A 23,636-nucleotide genomic window follows, 5' to 3' on the forward strand; every position below is an offset into this window, starting at 1 on the left:
TGTCCGGTATTTCTTCGATTCGATTCAGGCCTCTTATCCCTGCACTTTATCTAATCAGGTTATACGTCTGCGTTATTTCTCTCGTTCCGCGAGGTAGTGTGTATACAATGCGTAATTTCTTACCTCGAATCCCATATAAAAAACATAATCGCGTATATAGCGGACGATGGAATCAATGAGAAAAAGATGACGAATACAAGGGCGGGACTAATTTACGACTGGTACTAACGTATTAACTCGCGCCTTATCGCGAAAAAGCATCTCTCGGCCGGGCCAGGGCAAAACCGAGAGGGGAAAATTTATTAACGCAATACCGAAAACGTCCATTTCACATGCAAATGTAACTTATTCACTGCGGAGTTCCTCTTCCTCTCTCTCTCTCTCTCTCTCTCTCTCTCTCTCTCTCTCTCTCTCTCTCTCTCTCTCTCTCTCTCTCCTCTCTCTCTCTCTCTCACTCGGCCGCGTATTTACCGCCAGAATCAGGAATAAAATACACATACGCTAGGTACTCCACTCCACCTTCTCTCCCGCCCGATTATTCAGATTTACGCGAAGCCCTCTACCCAGCGCCGGAAATTCTCTTACCTCTGGCGTCCTCTCGCGACTCGGCTTTATCCACAGCGCACACGACTATATATCGCAATAAATGAAGCTCCTCCGCGATTGCTGGAACGTTGAAATTATACTCCTCGAGAGCAGCAGCTTTTCCCTTCCTACATCAAACGTCCGCTTGGTGCGCTGTGTGTAACGCGCATAATCCGTCGTTCGAGGGGATTCTCCTTCCAGTATATAGCAGGCCACTGGGACACTAAAGGCTAGAGAGATCGTAATAGTTGTACGGGCGTTTCTGCTGCGCGTTACGGCCTCTCTCATTGATGTCGAGCGAGGTGTGCGTGCAACCGGTGGCTGCGCCCAGCGCGCGAAGCTGTTGATATGCTCTAAAAGTGCGGAGGAGGGGGGATACGTGTGTGGCTGGTATGTCGCGATGAGGATGATCGGAATTTCTCTGGGTCGTGTTGTCGAGTCGATTGTTGGGACGAGGGTTGACCGGAGATTGGGACACCTTTAGGTCGGTCGCGATGTGAATTTGTTTCGTTTGTTGTTATTTGTAGCAGCAATTTACATTGTTAATTAGACCGACGAACAAAGAAAGTGGGGACCCATTGTTTCGGCGGTAATCAAATCGGCGCAACGATATAATCAACGAAAAATAAAAAAAGAATTCCCATCAAAACGTAATTAACCAAACAACGCCGTTGCAAAAACTCGCAGAGCTATACAGAAGAAAACAGGGGTATTAAAAATACAATGATTTGAAAAATTCATCCGTTCTCGCGTTGTGAATTTTCATCCCCGCTCACACGGACGAAAAGAGAAAACGCAAACAGCAACGCACTGGTTAAGCTCGCCGGAGACCGCGTAAAGCGTATGCAGCGAACGCATTCTTTTTGATCATTCTATTAAAAGCAACACACTCGCGTAGACAAACTCAGCCCGACAAGGTAATTAATATTTATGCGAAGCTCGAGCTCGACTGATTCGCGGAACGCGTTGAAACATACAGAGTGCTTAAGCGCTAAGCGAAAAAAGAACGAGTAGAAGTATAATATAGAGCAAGTGTTCGAGGTAGCGAGTTCTGTCTTTCGTATAAAATGTGTGAAAAACGAGTTTAACGCGCGCGATTATACGGTTCGCCGAGCCTTACGAGGGCTCGTTCTTCGTGCATGGCTAGACGATTCTCGGATTATCTGCCCGGCGTGTAGTTCGCGAAGCTTCGGGGCTATATTACGAAGTCTTACGGAACTTCCCTCTGCAACTCGTCGACGTTGTTTCTAAGCGGATACTTGTGTGTATACGCAGTAGGAAGGTATTATTTTTAATAATGAAGAACGACGGATTTTGTATATTACACGCGCAGACTCGAGGGTACGTCGTAATAAATGTCTCCGTCGCGTAGGTACACGCGAGACGACGTTGTTAGATCTTCCTAAGGGTCGGTTCTGGAGGAGCATGTTTCCGTACGCGGAGCCGATAAATTTTTATCCTCTTGTTAGGATCATACTGATGCTCCTGCTGCAGCGAGACGATTTTTCCCCGCCCCTCTCTCTTGACAAGCGACGTTTATTACCTGATTATTTCTCGAGCTTTTTGCGTCAAGATGATATTATGTAATGAACGAGTCGGTTATATTTGCGGTGTGCTTTATTCTTGGATTCTAGAAGTCGATATCTTCAATTAACAAGCGGTTATTTTCTCCCAGCATTTTCCAGAAAAAAGTCAAAGGCTCGTAACTCAAATGACTCTCCCCGTGTGTACGTGTGACTTCTCCGGCACCTAGAGAGAAAGAAAGAGACCGCGCACTTAAAAAGCTATATTTGTCATCCAGCCTTTAGCCATAATTACAGCAATAGAGCTCGGTTCTTTATCGCTTCCTGCCTCCTCGGACGTCCATCCTCCCGCACACATACATACCATCCTCGGCTTCATACGAGCGCAGGCAGCTCGGTCATACCGATCGAACAAGGTCGTTCGAACCGCTAGTCGTCGTCGTCGTCGTGAGCTTGCAAGCTTGTACAAGCTCACGCCCGCTCGTATACGGCAGTCACGCCACGAGCCGGAAGTTCTTCCTCTCCACCCTTCGTTTCTCTTATTCTCGTACGTACACCTTGGCTCCTTTCATTCTTCCAGCCCCGGCGAACCGCGTGCGCGGCGACCTACAACACGGCCCCTGCGAGGGCCGTAAAGACAAAAATCGGCTGCTGCTGCCGCCGCCGGCGGCTTATCACACGGCTCTGAATTTATCGCCATAACAACCGGCGAGGGACGCCTATGCTTCTTTCTTTCCTCTCCCTCTCTCTCTCTCTCTCTCTCTCTCTCTCTCTCTCTCTCTCTCTCTCTCTCCATATATATAAACGAGGAGTCACCTTATTCTTCTTGCCGTTAGTTTGTCGAGCTTTTTATCGCGACGAGATTTCTCCACTGCGGGATAAAAATTTCTGCGACACGCATCGCTGTGGGACGCACTGCGTGCCGGCGGTGTCCGCGGATAAAGCTTCGTGGGTATTTATGCGAGCACAGATTAAATCTCGTCGAGTTCGAGTGTGTCCCTCGTACATATAGCATCGGATCGTAATGCGCCGTCTGTCCTTATTCCTCGAATTTGGTTTATCGCCCAGACACGATCGTGTTGCGCGAACAATACGCGCGTCTCTTATTATTTTATGCTTTTCCCATTAGCACAAGTGTGCGCACAGCACCGCATAGTCTCGAGGTGCGGCGCGGAGAAATATACTGCTCCTCGACACGCGCTGCAGTCCGCGTATACACCCACACACGAGTATATTTAACGGCCGAGAGAAGGAGCCGAGACAGCCGGGGAAAATGAAAAATCTCTTATGCTAATCGATTTTGCCAGCGGCACGAATTATTTAGTCTCGGGGAAAAGTTGACGGCTCGTGCGACGCTCGCCCCCCCTGAAAGAGAGAGAGAGAGAGAGAGAGCGAGAGAGAGAGATAGAGACTTTATATTCTCGAGCGTAAGCGTGCACGGGGCGGGAAAGTGACATCCGGAAGAGACTGGCTTTGTGCGTGTCGCGAAGCTCTTTGGGATTTATAGAGCTGATTTGAATTATCGAATGATGACGCGCCCTCTGTCCCGAGCTTTTTCCAAACGCATAATTCTTTGTCACCTGTGGTTTATTATCAGTCAACGTTGCCGGATTTACATTTATGAGCTTTGACTTTTGTGAAAGTTTCGGCTCGCGTCGCTGCCGCCGCCACCACTGCTGGGATTTATGTCGAGCGGGCACGTTTTGAGAGATGAGCGATACTAATACCCCATAAAATATTGTCGACAAAATTTTTCGACTTCCCTCCTCCAGGGACGTTTTTACACACAGCGAGCGAGAGACGTCCGAATTTTCGCGTGTTCATCGTCAATGTAAAAATTCGTGTAAATTTAGCAGAGAAATTTAAATAATTCATTAGCGTTAGCTAGCGATGATTCACTAATTATGAAAAATACCCGCCGTCACACAACACTACACACGCGGCCAGATTGCCGAGGAGAGATTACGAAATTACGATGATATAGAATTGATTCGCCGAGGATTATGAACTTTCACGAATTAATGAACTTCCTCATTGCTGTCATCGTTTGGCGATTCGTCGTCGAATAAGCCCGCATTAGCGTGCGGTACAAATACGCCGCACACTCGGCTTCTACCCTCCGCACCGAGAAAGGGAGAGAAAAAAATCGGGGCGAACCAGAGCGGCTGACTAAATAACCGAGCGACTTTATCTCCCTCTCCGCTGTTCCTTTCAACGCTGATTAACGAGAAAAAAATGGAAATCTCAATCGCGCGCGCGGCCGCGCTCTAATCGTAAAAAGGAATCTCAATACATTAACGTTTTAGGGATCCGCGCGCGCTTTCTCTCGCCCCGCAAGCTCACGAAGACAGCGCGCGCGGGGGAAACAAATATTCAGAGAGTATAGACCTGCAGCTAGCGTGACTAGCCACACACACAAACATACACACACACATCGAGCCACCTGTCGGGACACGCGTGCTGGAAGGTCTTTGAAAGTACGATAAGGTTGGAGCTGTACGCGATTCACCCCCCACCCCTTGGAGCTATATAGACCCCCTGCATCCCCCTTTGTTTGAACGCGCTCAGCGAGTCGAAGTTGGAAAGCAAGAGAGAGAGAGAGAGAGAGAGAGAGAGAGAGAGAGAGAGAGAGAGAGGGAATGTCTTGTCCGGATAATCGGACGCTACTTCGACCCGAACAATTCAATTACTCCATCCGTGAGGGCCAGAGGGAGAGGACTTTATTGGGGGGACCGCCGGTAGGGGCTTGTTTTGGTTCTCGCCAGTTCGGCGAACTGCTCATCGGAGAACGTGACTTACGCGCTGAGACGACTAGCTCTCTCCTTCTCGAGCGCTGTGTATTGACTCACGTCCGCCAAATGACTCTGGAATTTGCATTTCCCTTCTTTTCTCCATACGTATATAGTCGCTTCGTTTCGTTCCTTACTGCAGCGCGTTGTATAATTCAAACGAGCCGAAAACTTCGACCGCTGTATACACGGCTATCGAAAACAGGTATACGACGTCGTGTATAAATTTCAGTTATTTCACTGGCCTTTATTCCCTCCGTGCGAGAGCAAGTTTCATCCGGACACACTCAATGTATACACAAGCTCGACTCAGATAAGTTGAAATTAAAACGCGAGCTCGTCCCGTCGTGTCTCTTTTCTCCGGGGCTGCAGCAACTCCCGCTACTTTACGATGCGGCGCGAGTCTGCCCCATTTTTTCGTCGCGCACGGCTCTCTCTCTCTCTCTCTCTATTTGTTTTCTCGCATCCGCGCGCACGCGTATGCATGTATATAGATGGTTGCATTTGCACATTTGCGATACACGTCGGGCCAAAGTTTATCAAGTGCACTTTGACGTTCTCCGCGCGCGGGACAAACAAGCGCCGCTGCATAAAGCTACACGAGCGATTTGCAAGTAGAATGCAACCGAGAATCAAAATAATATTAGGTGGCGAGTCCCCGTATACGCTGATTTAATTTTGCCAACGATTAATTTTTTTACCCTTCCGCGTCTGACCGTACTCGCCCTTTACTACTGGTTCGCGCGGGTAATCCTTCCGAAACGCGATCAAACTTTCTTCGGGCAGCGCGTAATTTCGAACTAAAATTTTCCTCCTCGTGAAACAAAGGAGGTAGCAAAAAAATGTACAGCGCCAGCGGTACTTCGGACGGTTAATTTTGCGCCATTCGTTCTCTCTCTGTCTCACTTACGCTAAGTGCGCGCGAGATCCGTATACAAGCCTATACAGGTCGAGCTCTCTCTCTCTCTCTCTCTCTCTCTCTCTCTCTCTCTCTCTCTCACACCAACGTTTTCACAATATTTCACAAACTTTAATTGCTTCTCTCTCTTTCTCTCCTTCTCTCTTAACTTTCCCATCAAGCAAGGCAGCTAGCTCTCGCGCGATAGCGAGCCGACGTTTTCGAAAGCATTTTTCCGCGCGGTCCCCTCTCGCGTAATCATAATTTTTTCACCCCCCTTTCACCCTCAAAACAAAACAAGCTGCTCCCTCGGTGGCGTCGTGCAAAAACTTGAGCTCGCGGAAAAGAAGCGCCGCTTAGAAAGCTCTTTAACGCTAGATTTCTCAACTTCTATCTCCTCGCTCTTGATCAAAGGGGCAACTCGCGCGGAGACAAGTGAAGAACTCTTGCCGCCCCCGCAACACACTGCCGCTCAAGTTTTCGCTGCAGTCAACCTCAGCTGCGACGCTTCTGCGTATACAGAAAGATAGTAGATTTTCGGAAAGCTCACGGGAGAAGAGCGGCGGGCTACTCAAAGTCTAACTGCCGCGCAATTAATTCTCGAGTCAAAAGAGGGGGGAGGGATATACACAGAGTGCCGCGATCGAGCCAAGCTCGCTCCTTCGCGCGCCGCTTCGCTGAGTCGGAGCGCAAACTTACTCCTGCGCCCGCTGATTTAGTTATACGCCGCTGCTGCAGCTCTCGTGTGTGTGTGTGTGTGCCGCACGAAGAAGAAAGAGAATAGCCGTGGGCCAGAGAAAGAGAGAGGAAGAGAGAAGAGTGGAGTATAGCGCACTAAGCTCAACTGCAACCGCTTTATTGCGGGGGTTTAAAAAAAAACTAGGGGGAGGGGTAAGAGCGGTTTTAGCGTTTTTTTTTTCATGGGGGATTTTCGTGCTCGAGTATTAATAAGAGGGAAGATGGGAAAATAAGTGCGCTGGGGATTCGAGGATTTGTCGCGTTGAATTTGAAATTGCTGGTGCTGTTTTTTTATACAACGATAAAAATCACGCAGAGACATGCTATCTCTCGTCAATCAATGAGCAAACGGAGAGACGATTTAAGAGGACGCAATAAGAAGGGGAATACACGACGCATTTCATGTTGATACATACATAGCGGCTCGAGACAACCTAACGAAATTATTCATGAATCGTAAGGAATTTCATTAGCCGTAGTCGCTCACTGCGAACTTAAGGTATACTCCGCTTGCAGCCGCACTTTCTCTCATCTCACCTCTGTCCCCGTTTTATCTTCGTTTAATTATATACTTCATCGTTGTGTACATCGAATCGCCAATAATATTCATATGGATTTCAACTCGAAATCAAAGACTCGCTTTCTCGAATATCGAATTCTTGACGTTTCTGCGATATGGATTTCAACTCGCTATAAAAATTCCGTAACAAGATAGGATAAGCTTCGTAAGGATTCGGTGCATCGATTGCGTTACAGAAACGAATATTTGTTTCTGTACATTTTTACAACGAGCTACTGACACAAATATCTCATGAATTCAATTTATCTCAAACGTATATAGGGAGATGCGAAGATAAAGGGGGTGTGCATTGAAAATGTGTTACTAGCACGACGGGAGTTTGCATACACGTATACGTGTGTCCTCTTTTTTCTCTCTTCTTTTTTCATACTAAAGTTCTTTTGCTCTTCTTTATGTTTCAGCAGTCGGAGCTCTGAAGATACTCGAGTTAAGCGTTCCGCCGTACCTCAGGAGAGGTGCGACTGCGCGTCTGGAGTGCAGGTGAGAGGACACTTGTCCACCTTTGCCATAGTGCCTGCTACCACTCTTTGTATTATTTGGGCCTACTCACCTACCCCCTGAATGAAAGCTTCTGTGGAGTTTTGCACTTTGCTCCCCTTTTTGTCGCACATATTTTCGCAGGTTCCTTTCGTTATACTTTCGGCGCGTTTATGATTTATGCGATGAATGTTACGAATGCATGCAGAGCCTTTGGCATCTTTAGATTTCTTTCCGCAAGATTTTCAGCTCATTTTCGGAGTGGTACAGTGTACTTATTTAGTATAAGATTTGCGAATTTGAGGAAAGTTTGATTTATGTGGCGTATTACGAAAGTTCGAACTTCAAACTTTTATATAAACTCCCGCTTTTGCGTAATAATTCGAGAAACTCGAGAAAGTTGTGACGTTCGAGATGAGACGTGAAAAATGTTCCGAAGTTTTCACTGCAGGTTTACACGAAATTCAGATACACAATTTACTTACCAGATACATACAATTTCAATTTCATTCCACTCGCGTAGATTATTTCATCAATAAAAGTGCAAAATCGTAAGAGAATAGCTGGCATAATTGAAAAGTATTGTAAAAAGGCCGCAGTCAAATCGAAAATACTTTTCCTTACCTCAGAGCTCAAGTGGCTCGCGTCTACGTCAAGCGTACGCGTGTGTGCGTTGCATCTCTATACAGACTTTTACAAGGTCTTATTCGTGCCTCGCCGTCCTAGGCCGTGGCCTCGATGCCCCGAGCTTCCATGGAACATCGAGCTTTGCACCGACTGCGGCATGTCTCGTGTGTATACAGGTATACGCGGCGTATCTACTGCAGAGCCACACGCGAAAAGAAGACCATCGAGGGTCGTATGACCGGGATATGTGTGCATTAAAAAAAGACGGAGAGGAGAAAGTGAAGCAAAAGAACGACGTCGTCGCCGTGCGGCGCTCCTTTTCAGCATCCGGCTGCCGGAAGGGACGCTTATTTTTCAAGACGGCTTGCCATCTCCAATTGAAATTCCGACACGCAGTGTTTGCCTTGGCCAACGAGCGTGAGGCCAATATCTCGGCCTTTGGATTTCTCTTTTCTCTCGTTATACGCTCTTCTCTCATTCCCTCTCTCTCTCTCTCTCTCTCTCTCTCTCTCTCTCTCTCTCTCTCTCTCTCTCTCTCTCTCTCTCTCTCTTCTTCCTATGCATACGCGCATCGCTTTTTCCCCCTTTGTCTCGCTCGCTTTCTTCGACCCTTTTTTCTCTCTTTCTCTCTTATAATTTTAATATCCTTGACTCGTGCGTATTTACAAAACAGCTTTAATTTCAGCGCTATAAAAGAGAGCGAAAACCAGCTCTTCTTTGATTCCAGAGCAGAAGAAATTAGTTGTACCCCCCCCCCCCCGGCTGTACGCTCTATATAGCTGCGCACTCGATCGATATTTCCACGGCGCGTATATTAATCTCGCTCTTAATTAGAAACGGTTAATCTCTCCCGAGGTCGGAATTTCGCCGGGAAAAGAGTTACGCGGGAGTATACGTCGAAAATATAAAAAATGAAAAATAGCACCGCCGCCACGGCCTCCCCGAAAGTTTTCGCAACCGCTGCAAAGCAGCAGTCTCGCGTTATACCATACCCTATAGCCGGAGGTCCGCGCGAGCTTTTTTTCTCCCTCTCCTGCACAGCATAGCAAGCGTGAAATCGCTTTTCGACTCTTCCGCGCGCTGGCCCTATGAATAGTAGTCACCCGGCCCTTTGCGGCTGGGCGAAGTTTTAAAAATTTTTCCCTTTTCCTTTTTTCGCAAGCTCCGCGAGAGAGTTCGTTAACTCGAAATAATATGGCCCTGAAGAGAAGCCTAAATTATTACGCTGTTATTTTTTGTTCTCCTCTCGGCTGAAACATCTTGAGAGAAGGAGAGCTTTCTAATTAAGCTCAAGAAAAATATCAAGAATTTTCGATGCGGGGCGGCACACGCGCGCAAATTTCTATACTATAGCTTGGAGAGGGAGACAAAAAATCTCGGCGCAACTTTATTTTTCGCCAAGGGAAAATCTCGCGCGCACAAAGCGCGGACTTACTTGTAACTCTCTCGCGCGTTATATCAATCTACATAAATCCAAAGGGACGTGCTCTTTAACGAGATTTCGTAAAATACTTTTCGCGCGCTCGCGCACTCACTGCAGGGAAAATTCGAGCTCCGCCGCGCTGCAGGTAGAAAATTAAGCGCCTCGGCCCATGACTCGAATCGCTTTCGGCTAGTAGTACTCTCCCTCTCTCTCTCTCTCCCTCTCTCTCTCTCTCTCTCTCTCTCTCTCTCTCTCTCTCTCTCTCTCTCTTCCACTTCCAACTTTCCATCGTAACATCTTCCACGTTTATTGCCGGCGAAATCGCCCTCTAATTCTCGATCGTATTGTGGATTTGGAGAGTACGAGTTCGTGGAAAGCTCGTAGAGACAGAGAGAGAGAGGGGGGGGGGCAGGGGGGCGTTAAATGCGGAACGTCTCGGTGCGCACGTGTGCGCGCAGTAAGGAAAAGCAGAGGGAGTTGAGAAAAGTTTGCAGTGCCCGGAGAATGAAGAGACGAGAGGCTGAAAGAGATGTACAATTTTTCTCCGCTCACTCTCTTACTCTCTCGCGTATAATGGCTTTATTCTCGCGAAGGGCGAGGGTTGCGTGAGAGACGGTTATCATTCCGAGCGCATGCATATATCTACGGCGCCGCTGTGATTTGCGATGCAAGAATGCTGATACATCGCCGAGCTTGAGATTGAAGTTAATTATTCCCTGAATACTTTATCACCTCCCGCTGCTCATTACTCGCCGTCTCTCTCCCCCTTTCTAGCCCTCCATCCTGTTTTCGTCGAGTTATTCCGGATGAATTAATAGAGTTGCAAGCTCGTTCGAAAAAAAGCTCGCTAGCAGTTATCTCGTCTCGAACGGATGTGCCGTGTAGGAGATCCGCGGAGAATATGTTGGAGAGAAATCGAGTGTTACGTCTGTTCTTCGTATAATTGCCTCGTAATCCTAGACGATCACGCAAGGAGAAGCCATCGAGAGAAAGAGCGTCTCGAAAAATAGCTTAGCTTGGCGAAAAATTGCCACGACGACGACGCGGCGTTACGTAAGACTCGAGGCGAGGAAAAGGTCCGTGCTATAGTATACATCCTCTGCGAGAAAATGTACAAGTCTGCTGCTTCCGCACGACACTATTAGTCAGCAGAACGTCGTCGCGCCCCCGAAACGTTTCGTCATCGAATGTATGACAGACGAGATGAGGGCCTGCCCTCTACTCCTTCTCTGATTCTCCGACTCCGCCAGTCTACTTTTCCTCCTATACATACATGTGTACCACCGCTACGAAGAAAAAGGTTCGCGTTATGCATCTGCGTTCGAGCGCGTGCGACCAAGTACCGGAACGTAAACTCGCGCTTTTTATACGGACTAATACCGTACGCCGCTGGAAATATGGGAATTGCGCGCCGGGATAATAAAACGAAGGACGAGGAAAAAAAAGCGTCCGATGGTGTACGAAGCGATTTTAACCCGGAGCCGAGGTATTGTAATGGTATTTTATATAAGGAGAGGGCGCGCGCGAGGGAATGTCGAACGACCCTTCGACGCGTTTGAATTCGAGGGGGGGATGAATTCTTTCTTCACGATGGATGACGACGTGGATGGCTTTTAATCGATGCTTCTGGAATTGATAGCGATTTTTAATTTCTAGCGCGCAGAAAATGAATTGTTCAAATAGTTTTAAAAATATACGCAGTGAGCAGTTCGACGGATTCATTTTTGCGCTTTCGGAAATAAAATAATATAAATTCAATTAATAAGTGGCAGTGACTAATTGATAATCGATGAGAAAAATTAATGACGATCTATTTAAAAAGAGCAGTTTCCATTTTATGAATAACTATCCTTTTCATATAGCTTCAAGCTAAAAATATTTTCGAATCAGGTTCCATACTACATACAATTTTACCATGATAAGTGTAGATGCCATATGTATAATTATGGGAAAACAACGAATCCTACACACGTACACACTCAGAAAATACGTCTCCAATATCTAGCTCGCAGATTGCGCGCCGATTTCTCGCGCGGAATCGCATATAAATAAAGCCTCTCTCGCGCACGACCATCTTTGCGTCATATCCGAGAGAGTAAATCGGCGCTCTCTCTCTCTCTCGGCCATCGCTATAAAGTCGCGCTCGGCGCATAGTGGGGAGAGAACAGTTTAGAAATTTCGCCTTCACGTTCAGCTCGTCTATCTCGGCGTTATCTTTACGAGATAGCCCCAGCCATTTATGGGCTGGCTGTGCTCGCGTAAGCGGGAGAGGGAGAGAGAGGGTGAAAGTACATGTCGATGTAGCCGCGTGTCTTCAACGACATCGTGACTGACATACGCGCCGTCTTATGTGACTCTTTACGATCTGTCTCGCCGAAGTCGAATGGAGTGAGCGGCTTTTATGTCTGCCGCTGACGAGCCCTTTAATTAAGACTTTGCGTGTTTACGCGAGCAAGCGACCGCAAATTTCCCCCCCCCTCCCTCTTTTTTCATCCCTGTATACGCGATCGTAATAAGCCTCGAGATGCGTGTGCGTCCTTATCGTTGTTGGTTCGGGTGGTCCGATTTCTTTTTTTTTAATTCCCTTTTTTTGAATGAGTTACGACGGGCGTTATGAGAATATTGACTGAAGACGGGATTAGCATATTTTATTAGGGGAGTGTGTGGTAAAAAATATTGTATTTTATAATAATATGCGCAAAGGAGATTGCGAATGTTGAGCGTTAAAAAAAAACTTTTTTATGTCCTTCACTTCTGAACTTTTTACTGCTTTTAAATATCCCTCGACTTTTTTCCCTGCGCGCGGCCACCGCCGCTGCCAACTTTTCTGTTTTCTTATAACTTTTAACAGCTCTTAAGAACAAGATGTTCCCTCACTCAGCATATCCCAACTTTAACGAGTCATCGTGTTAATTACTTCAGACTTGCGCCTTGAGATATATATATATATATATATATATATATATATATATATATACACGCGCCGCGGATAAGTCGAGTGACTCTGGTGTCCAAGTTTTTCCCAACTTTCTTGTATCATAGCAGATGGGGAACGATTAATAAACTAATCGGTAATTGGGAGCGAGTGACTAGGACGACATCTACATTGTTCTTTGGAACAGTTTAAAAATGCGCCCGTAACAAGATACCGACACCTCTCTTCACCCCAGACAAACAAGCGAAGATCAAATCAAAGCCAATTAACATCGAGTGTACTTCTCAGCCAGCCACATCAGACGCGACGCCCTCAAAGCAACAAAATAGCGGGTAACTCGAGAGCATCCGTGACGCACACGCACGATTCTCTCAAAAAGGCGTCTCGAGACAATGGCTCGAACGTATGCGCCCTTATCTCCTGGCGACACGGCGCTGCGGCGTAAGATACACCGTGACGCTGATGCTACACACTAATTGGCCTAGGCTCTAACGTGAAACTGCTAATTGGATCTCGTCGTAAGATCGAAGCTTCGGTAAATATTAGGAAATTGTAAAATGTGATGCGAAGGTGAAAAACAAGGAGAAATAACGCGATAAGAATGCCGCCGTTCGCGCGAAAAGCTCCTGCGCAAGAAATATTTAAGGACTCGTCAGCGTTATCATCTTTCGTTCATCTCGTCCTCATCGAGTTCTCTTCGCCGCGCGTCTTCGGCAAACGGATCTCTAATCCAATATCAGTACGAACTATATAAGAAGAAGAATCCTTAAGAAAGCTTAGCTCAGCTTCTGCCTCGGGGAGCGAGACGCGACTCGTTCACAATAACCCGAGCTACGCACACACACATACACACCATTGTCACGAAGTCAGCAATATCTGCTTCGGTAAGGGCCTCGACATTCAATTATTCTCTCCGATTCTCCTACCTTTATATAACATGTAGGCGAGACGTTTGACTCGTGTCTGGTGCATTTTCGCGTCTGATGTGTGCTTAAGGAATTTTTTGCCGGCGACGATCGCTGAAAATTTAATTTCCCGCGAAAGCTCCGGAAGAGCAGCTCCACGTTATCTAAACGCGCAGAGAGGTATTAACGTTGCGGGCACGTAAATCATGCAAGAGAGTTGCTTTGTCGGACTGCGAATACACGCGGAAATAATGCTGGTCAAAGCGTTTGCTCTACTGTCGGCCCTCACGCTTACTCGACGATCGTCGCTGTTATCTCTCAATGGCCTCAAAATATATCAGTGCACTATGAAATAATAGCGTTCGCATAGCGAAACGAAAACAAACTATGACTATAGTTTCTCGATAATAAACAATATTAACTAACCGATCGAATATCGATAACCGACTACACCGATGACTGGATCCGATTGCCCAGAGAGAGAGAGAGAGAGAGAGAGAGAGAGAGAGAGAGAGAGAGAGAGAGAGAGTGAATTCGCCGTACTGCGCCGTTACAGCCTCGAATAATAATATCGCGTCGAATTCGAGATATTTCCCTCGCTAATTTATCGCGGCTGTTCAGCCGCCGGATGAGTTTCTTCCTTCAATTACTTCCGCTTACGTCGGTACTTACTCATTAACGTGCGTCTGTATATACAGGCGCTTTTCGCGCAGCAGCAGCAGCAAGTGTATATATCGTGTGTACACACTGTTATACTTAGACGTTTCCTACTACACCGACGCAGCAATGCCAAACTACGATTTTCTAAAGGCTCCGCGAGCGTAATTAAGTGACGCGTCGTCGCTGCTAACTGCTATATACACCAACGGATGGGTATATGTGTGTGTATGTGACTCGAGCGTAATTAATTTCAAATTATTTCGTAGATCTGTTAATTAAACGTCGCGCTCGCGAGTTTTCGAAATTTACGAGCATCTCTTGCATCTATCATAAAGCTATATATAAGCTGTATTGATCGTGCGGTTAAAAATCGACGATAATTCGCGAAATCGAATTGCTGCTCCGCCAGGGTGTTATTGCAGTAATTTCGCAAGCTCTCGTCCAATTACACTGAGTATTATTATATCCGTATAACATCCCGCAGACGCGAGCTTTTCTTCTTTTCAGAAGTATTAACTCCACGAATCGTATACCGATGCCGAAAAAGCTGCAGCTTGCGAGCTGGAACTTGCGCAGTTCATTAGCCTCGTAATAGCATTGCCGTGGAGTTCTGAAATTTAATTTGCCCGGTATAAAAGCTTAAATATCAGAGAAAAAGAGAGGCTGCAGCGCTCCGAGCGAGTTCCATTAAATCCCGAACTTTATGATGACACAGCGCGCGCGGGGGCGGAGAGTGGCGCACGTTCTTGCGAATTTGCGTCTCGCAGACGCCGACGAGGACGATTTCATTAAGAAGCCCGAGTGGTCCTTGTAATATAGGACTGTTCGTCGAGAATAAATCTGTTTATCACCGCTGATGATTGACGATAAAGAGTAATTTTGTTAGTCGCCAATTTTTCTCTATTTATTCACGCGTATACAGTATAGGATGCGAGAATATAATCGATTCAATTACCAAATGCGCTGCGGTGCTAATCAAGCCGGAATCGCGCGAAACGGCAGTTCTATTCCTAGTCGCACTAGCGAAGCGCTACATCTAGTCGGCTATTATTACTTATTTGGCCGAAGCCAGAGCGCGCGTATGTGTGCGACTATATATTATGTGCAGTGTCGGCGGGTCGATTAATGAATATATACACGAGGTCAGTAAAAATATCCCCTCGAATCTAAAATTTAATATCGAGCCCCGGCTCTCGCGTGCTTGAACGGCTGTCTGCGAAGCCTTTTCTCATTCTCTCACTCTACTCTTCGCACTTTCCTTCGCTCTATGTATGGATATATATATGTCCCAACGACTTCTCCCCTCCGCAGTGCCAACTCCGCAGTAATATCTCTGCGGAGATTTCTATCTATTCTCGAGACCCTTTCACTTGTGCCCGGCCGGCGGCTCTCATAAAAGTTTCAGGCCGCGACGATGAAAATAACATGATTAAATGACTGAGCACTGTGTATATGCTCGCGATATAGGTATATGTTCTTGACTGCCAGTTCACTCCTTTTTTGCGCGCAGGGGCTGAGCCTTAATCGCCTGCGATCATTTTCTTTGTACGTGACTGGACACGAGCACCGAGATGCGTGTGTGTAGGTGGATATATACGGAGAGAGGCGCTGCGGTCTATTTCGAGCGAGCATCGGAAGGATATGAAATTTTTTATAGCCCCTTTTTTCGCCGGAAGAATAGAGCCGTACTTTTTAGTAATTCATTTCCCACAGGACTGTAGCGCGCGCCGCCGCCGCCGCGCGACATAATTTATTTTTGAGGATCTTGCCCACGCGCGCGCACCAACCTGAATACAGGAGCATTGTGCAAATCGGCCGTGCGCGGAGAGTACAATTTTTTTTGTTTTGTTTTGGTTTTGTTTTTTATTGAAGAATGTTTAATTCAATTCTTTCGAGCGGATGCGGGGAGTGCGTTTCTTTTTTTGGTTAAGGTAAAAAAGAGATTATTTTTATTCAGTCGGTCGATCAATTAATTCAAACTTACAGATTGCTACTGTGTTTCGTGGCATACAATCGAAAGTCTGAATTCGCAATCGGCTAAAATGATTAAGCGTTAGAATTAAATCTCTCGCAACTCTCAGCCCTATCCAAAGCCTCAGTGAATTTAATCCTAAACATCCTGCAACCCTATGGCGTAATCGATTTCAGGTATAACAGCAACGCCGCTGTTTACGGCGGCGAATCGCAATTGGCCTCGCGCCGAATAGTTCGGATGTCACGCGTGTTGGCAGGGCGCGCAATATGCGACGTTAATCTCGCATAAGTGAACAATATCACGACGTGCCCTAGAGCTCTGTCTCTCTCAGCTCTCCATATCTCCCCCCCCCCCCCCCCATCTTCATCTCTCTAGGTGGCTAGAATTGCACGCGCCTCGAGGAGCCGAGAGCGAGACACACGCGCGCGCGTGTTTGATGCGCTCGCGTCGGTATTGTATACGCTGCACATCAGAGGTATACACACACACGCGCGCGCGCGCGCGTGCGTTGTTTGCCTTTCCTCTTTGCGATGCGAGCTCGGCTGGAAAAGATAAAAAAAAGAGGCTCAGCAACAGGGGGATTCAAGGAGAGCTGCGCAGGTACTTCAAAGGCGCTTCGATGCGATACACGCTTCGAGCTACCGCTTAATTGGATGAGAATGTATATGCGGGGGATTTATTGTTTATGCGCGCTCGCATTTAGATTTTTAAAGATTTTTGGCGACTGTTGATTAAAATGCGTAAAGTTTCGTTAATATGTATGAGACGAGCTCGAAGGTGTGTATAATAGCTTCGAGAGAGATGTACGTCGCTGCTTTAATTTGAACTTTCTTGCGGACTTGTTACGTTATGCATAGTTTAGCGAAAGCTATTGTACAAAAAGCTACAGTGATATACGAAAGCGTAATATTATCTTTGCCAGTTATAGTTGGACAAACTCAACTTATACATACTTATTTCAATTAAACGCACTTCTGCGAGCTTTCCGAGTTCCAAACTATCCGCGTGATGAAATTCGCCGGTGCCGAATCTTTATTTCGTTTTCGTAGATTTTTAAATAACCATTTTTGATTTACAAAATGTGTACTAATCGACGCTAACGTTTCTCGTTCCATGAATCATGAATTTCGCTTACTGGTTGACAGCGATGAGATGAATCTTGATTATGTTTTTCAGACTCTCCGAGTGAGTGAATCTAATACCGGAACTAGAGCGAGGGGGCGGACATCTACTATTAATTAGATTCCCGGTGGCTCTATGTATGCAGCAGCTCACTTGGAATATTAATACAGTCAGCGGAGGAGCAAATTACTGTTTCTCAGTCTATTCTAAAGATATTGTCTTGTCCTCCTGATGGCTAATCGAGAGCTCATATATATAGCGACTAGTTTGATCGGGTGAATTGGTCATGTTCGTTATTCGATTAATTATTTATCTGCAAAAATAACGTATCCGAAATACCGAAGTCCTAAAAATTGAGCTCTGGTTTTACGTTTCCAGTTCAAGTGAAAAATAATTTGATAAGCCATCTCTCGAAAGCTCCATTTATCGAAAAAAGTTACAATGTGAATATGTCTGCGCTTTTTAGTGTCGGAAAACTGAACGAATTTTCTAAATTTAATTCGCGTTTCGGAGCGAAAGTTCTCGGAAAGCGCAAAAACTCCTCCGTGAATTCAGTAGCTCAACTCGTGGAAAATAATCAGATAATCCCTTTCATCCGAAAAATTCTAACCGAGTACAAAAACAAGAATATTCACGGTACCGCTTAGCTACTATAAAAAGAAAAAAAATAATCCAGAAATCTCGCTCGATAATTACATTCCTCTAGCTCCAACGGAAGAAGTATGCGCACAACAGCGCGTGCCAATTGAATAAACCTGCTTCCGAGAAACAACAAGCCGTAAAAAAAGCATCAAATCCACTGACACATACACAGACACTCGTTTGCTTCCTCGAGAGCGAGAGAGAGAGAGAGAGAGAGAGAGAGACACAACGACGAGGGCACAAGTGAGCGAGTGAGCGAGTGAGAGAGAGAGAGATAACATCGAATGTTGAGAATGAGCTCGGGCTCGAGGAATCCCGGAGGACACGACCCCGGCACAAATGAGCCAGAGGATGCAAATCAATCCCAGTAGGATGCAGAGCTCTCTCCCTCTCTTGCTGCTAGCTGAAATCGTGCGCCGGCGCTGCAGCAATTCCTTTTCCAACTTCCAGCCGAATGTACCCCCTGGGTACGTACGTATGTACGCAACAGTCAGGCCAGCCCTCTGCGTGTTCTGGCACGGTTGCAGGTTATACTCTCGTCTCTCTCTCTCTCTCTCTCTCTCTCTCTCTCTCTCTCTCTCTCTCTCTCTCTCTCTCTCTCTCTCTCGTCTCTCTGTGCAAGCTCTCTCGCGAAACCTGCGCGTCGTGTTTTGCTTTTGCCGCGCGCGGCCGGACGTCGCGTCATGTCGGCTCTGACAGATCTTTAACGCGCCCAGGCTTGTTGCCACTCGTATTATCGTTTCTGACAGCCTCAAATACGCGCGACCTGTCGAGCTCTCCTCTCCGTATGTGCGTTACAATTATACTCAATGTGTGCAGCTCTCTCTCTCTCTCTCTCTCTCTCTCTCTCTCTCTCTCTCTCTCTCTGCGGCCGCTTTAGCTGCTTATGCCATGTGTGTGGCCTATATGTGCCCCGTGTCTCTGCAAGACTCCCAGGGAGTTGGATTCAATGCAAGCTCACGCTAGGCTTACAGAGAATACGTGTGGGACCGCTCGGATTTATTCATGACGAGTGTCGTGAGCCGCCTTGACGGCTATTTTTAGCGAGACTTTTTGAAAAGCGAGAAAAAGGGGTCGCAAAGCTTTCGAGTCGAAAATTGAAAGTCGAAGGAACTTTGCGATCGGTATTTAATTTGCTTGAAAATCCACGTTCGATCGACGTACAAGTGTGTGGGCTTTATCCTTTGGGAATAAACACGCAGTGTCAATTGGACCACGAATGGGAAAAAAGAAACGCGCGCTGCAGACAGGTGGAGAGGAAATTGTAGTCTATGAGGAGAGAGAGAGAGAGAGAGAGAGAGAGAGAGAGAGGAAAAAATCTGATGTTTGCGTGATTTTCAGGGAGAGCTTTATTTTCTGCTACGTCTGCTTCGATGCAGAAGTGGAAAATGTTTTTTGCGTGGACAGACAGACGTATGAAATAAACAAATACACAGATGAGGAATGAGTTTGTGGTTCGTGGATTTGGATCGATAAAAGTAATATTTGATTTAAGGGGCTACCACAACGATATTGTCAACAAAGTTTTAAATCGACGTGATATATCAACGCCCCTCATTAAAACAACATAAGTGAACGTATAACTCAAATTAATCGAGCAGCCCGCGACGAAACTATCCCCAACAAATCCATACCTTCCAAACAAGCGCTCCTTAGTTCTCGCAAATTTCACCCACACCACCCTCCAAAAGCTCAATAGCTTCATAAACTCCATGCATTTCGCGCAGCGTTCGAGTAGTATACGCTCTCAAGTTCGAGATCGAGTCCTTCGATCCGCGAATTCGCTGTCAATGCAGTCCGTGACTTTGGACTCCCTGGTTCTCCTTCGAGTGGTCAGCTGCTTCTCTGAACCTATCCCTCCCGCCCCCTGATTTGCTCGGCCTCTCAACGCTCTCTGTTCACGTCTCTACGGCCGCATTAGAAGGAGCTTTCGGAATGCGACCGGGGCATTTTCGAGACGATGCGTCTAGCTGCTGCTGCAGGTCGATTTCAGATGCCACGGCACCAGCGTGTCCGGACAGTGTATTGCATGAATGATGAAGCGGCCAATCAATTAATGCTAAACGCTCCCGTGATCTCTGCCCGGCTATTATGCGGATGAGTGGACATGATTGCGGACGGGTAACGGTGTACTACGAGCTTTTTAAACTTGCACGAGGGGAATTTGAGAACATAGTCGGGGAGCTTGCGCGAGAACGTATATGGATAAGTTAAATATTCTCGTCTACAAAATTCTGGACCGCTGAAATCTCGCGGCTAAGTTCGTTCGGAAGTCTCGATACGAAGCTTGCATAAGTTTGACGCAATAAGGGTATTCCTTTAATCTGATTTGCTGCGCGGCTTCCTCGAGTATACACAGAGCAGAATACATACACATCCAGCGAAGTCATTACTTACTCCGAATTCAGTTTCAAGGTGCTTCCCTCAACGAAATATTATCCTACACGGCTCTACACTTCTCGAAACCGCTGCGCACGTGCGTTATCGTTTTTCTCATACCGATCGCTCCGCCCGATCATGCGGCGTCGTCACCTCGAAAGATCAGATTCGCGTAAGCCGATAGTCGAGAGCAATGTAACAACGCCGATGATTCGCTTACCGATCAACAAAGGATAATGGCAGAGCTGCGAGCGTTACGAAGGAGCTATATCCTGAGCCGCTGCAGCGCGCAGTTATATCGAGGGCCTTAAAGATATCGAGTTTCATTTTCGCGCCGTCGCCGTCGTCGTCGTCGTCGTCGTCCTCGGGAAATAATAAACAGCACTTTGCCTCGATGTTACGATACACCCGCAGTGTATGGTGACGCGTATACAGCTCGATTTACTTTTGTTAATGCACGTGTTATACGTATACATACACACATCTCTCTCTCTCTCTCTCTCTCTCTCTCTCTCGACTATTAGACGCGTAAAATGAGCGTGTAATGACTGTTTAGGGGATGTTGCTCTTGTTTGTCGCTGTGTCGACGGTGTGTTTACGAGAACTCGACGCGATGATCAATACGGGCTTATTGTGTGACGGATTATTGCGACTCTCTACTGCGCCGTCGTCTCCTCTGCAGGGCATAAATGCACGAGAATTTATTCATCGATGCGAGCGAAGTGAAAATTTAACCAACTAGGAATGAAGGCGCGCTTCGCGCGCTCTTGATTCTATCTCTGTCTAATAACACTGGTAGAAAATCTACCATAAGTGTTGGTTGGCACACTAACGTCTGATAATATTTTATAAGCATGTAAGATGTTACTAAATCCCTCAAAACTATTTTTTAATAAATATATTAATAATGCTCAATGTCGTCATCATTGGTTTGAATAGTGAATTTGAAGAAAAGTTCAGTATAAGAGTCAGTGGGTTTGTCTATCATTACAATGCCATTTATTTGCATTATAAAAAAGTTATACAACTGAAATTTTACACAGATACTTACTATGCTAGCTAGAAAACATGCAACCTACATGATTATGATTTAACTGTTTTCATTAATATTTTCACATCGAGGCCCATATGAATTTTTTAATTTAGCGTATCAAATTTTGCTTGTAGACAGTTACACAGAAACTACCATCTCTAGCACATTGTATTTCTGGTTTCCAGTGTATTCTTACATGAAGAAAGTGATAAGTATTTTAGCTTTTTAGTCAAGGCATTATTATAATTAGAATTTTGACTTTTAACAATTGTGAGAGATTTTGAGACCGATACCTGTTTCACCATTTTTGCATTTTTTCTCATTCGAAAACTAACAGGTCCAGAAAGCTCATATTTTGCATATAGATTTCTTTTGTGATTGTGGAAAGATTTTTAAAGTTGAATCAACGTTAACTGAAATACTTTTGTGTTCGACTACAACACCCATGATAATTCGTCGTATAGCATGAGTTTGCATTAACATCAGTGTCGAGTCGAAATCAGAAGTTTTGCAGTTAAGGTCGATTCAACTTTAAATATCTTTTCACAATCACAAAAGAAATCTATATGCAAAATATGAGCTTTCTAGACCTGTTAGTTTTCGAATGAGAAAAAATGCATAAATGGAGAAACAGGTATCGGTCTCAAAATCTCTCACAACTATTAAAAGTCAAAATTCTAATTACCTAAAACCTTGACAAAAAAAGCCAAAACATTTATCACTTTCTCCATGGAAAAATATGCTAGAAACCAGAAATACAATGTGCTAGAGATGGTAGTTTCTGTGTAACTGTCTACAAGCAAAATTTGATACGCTAAATTAAAAAATTCATATGGGCCTCGATGTGAAAATATTAATGAAAACAGTTAAATCATAATCATGTTGGTTACATGTTTTCTAGCTAGCATAGGAAGTGGCATAGTGTCATATTTTAGTTGTCTAGTAGCCTTTTTACAATTCAAAGAGCATTGTATAATGATAGACTTAAATTTACTGACTCGGATACTTAACTTTTCTTTAAATTCACCTCTCAAACCTCACCGAGGGCAACTTTGGGCACAGAGACACAGCATATCTTCAAACTCTTTATCCTTTTAATTGAACTTCTCACTGACATTTCAAAAAAAAAAAAACTAAATAATATTCACACACTTTATTACTACTTCAAATAGGGTTAGGGTGTGCCACTTTTCAATACACATGTTGAATACTACACACTCTTGGTAATGATTAATTTTTACTAAAATTTCTTGCTAGTTATATTACATATATTTTATCTGTTATCAAGATTTCCACATTTCATTTTAAACACCTTAAACATTTCTACCAGGGTTATGAGTTATGACTGTTTTGAGGGTTATGAATTTAAAGCGCGGTTCTGATCTCGTTGCCTAGGCAACCAACCAGCAACCAATCAGAATCACGTATTAAATGCTTCACAACAAAGACCATCACTTTTTTAAGAGAGGATTCTTGCGATGTGAAAACGTCGACGTATTTATTAATCTCGACGATTTGTTCGAGATTTATTTCAAACATGCAGCGCACCGATGATTCAACAATGCGTCAAAAGGACGCGCTGTAATTCTGAAGATTTTAATGCGGCGATTTTATATTCGAGGACATTTAATATTGAATTTATAAATGTGGGGAGGCTAAGCGACGCTTTCCCTCCCCCGCACGGCCGAAGTGCGTCACGGGGAAAACCCAGACTCCGAGTCCCGACGGAACGTCCCAAAGCCCTCCGAGCGAACGTACCTGAGCCCGCAGGGGCGCAGGGAGGGAGGAACGCCGCCGGCCGAAAGCGTCGGTCTGGAAAAGGGCCAGACGCGACAGAGAGTTTCAGTCTGTCAACCGACTAGCAATGACGAGGACGACATCCAATGTAAACCCTAGACAACTATAAGCATTCTTACAATATACAGCTACAAACTAAGCGTTTCGATTCTCTGTGGAAATCCTGTCCACGCAATCCTTCATTCCCACATAAATTTAGGACGGGGTATTTTTAAAACTTTATTCCTGCGGATAGCGGCGGTCCGTTCGATGTTTGTCAATTTAGCACATGAGCTATAAATGATACAATGCTGCGAATATAGTAATTCGCGAAATGTGAAAATGTCGATTTCGAGCGGAAAAGAATAATTATTTTCCATAGCTGTCGAAAATTTCGGGGGTTTGCATTCGCAGCAAATGACCAATTAAACATCGAAAGAGACGAGTATCTATAAAAAACAGAAACAAAAAAATCAGTCACGCGACACGCGTAATTGTATGTCGGTTTCCCACGTCTCTCTCTCTCCCCCTCTCTCTCTCTCTCTCTCTCTCTCTCTCTCTCTCACACT

General features: G+C 45.6%; 1 protein-coding gene across 2 annotated transcripts in view; it reads left to right on the forward strand.

Annotated features, from left to right (window-relative positions):
* Positions 1–23,636, forward strand: part of LOC100679985 (cell adhesion molecule 3) — a 60,054-nt gene that overhangs the window by 12,884 nt on the left and 23,534 nt on the right. The window contains exon 3 of one of the 2 annotated variants that reach the window (XM_031926305.2): positions 7,515–7,593. In XM_031926305.2, coding sequence (XP_031782165.1) covers positions 7,515–7,593 — 79 coding nt within the window. The remainder of the gene's footprint in view (positions 1–7,514; positions 7,594–23,636) is intronic. The other variant, XM_031926306.2, reaches the window with a different exon arrangement.

This window comes from Nasonia vitripennis, chromosome 3, assembly GCF_009193385.2.
Source record: "Nasonia vitripennis strain AsymCx chromosome 3, Nvit_psr_1.1, whole genome shotgun sequence".
NCBI classification, from domain to species: domain Eukaryota; kingdom Metazoa; phylum Arthropoda; class Insecta; order Hymenoptera; family Pteromalidae; genus Nasonia; species Nasonia vitripennis.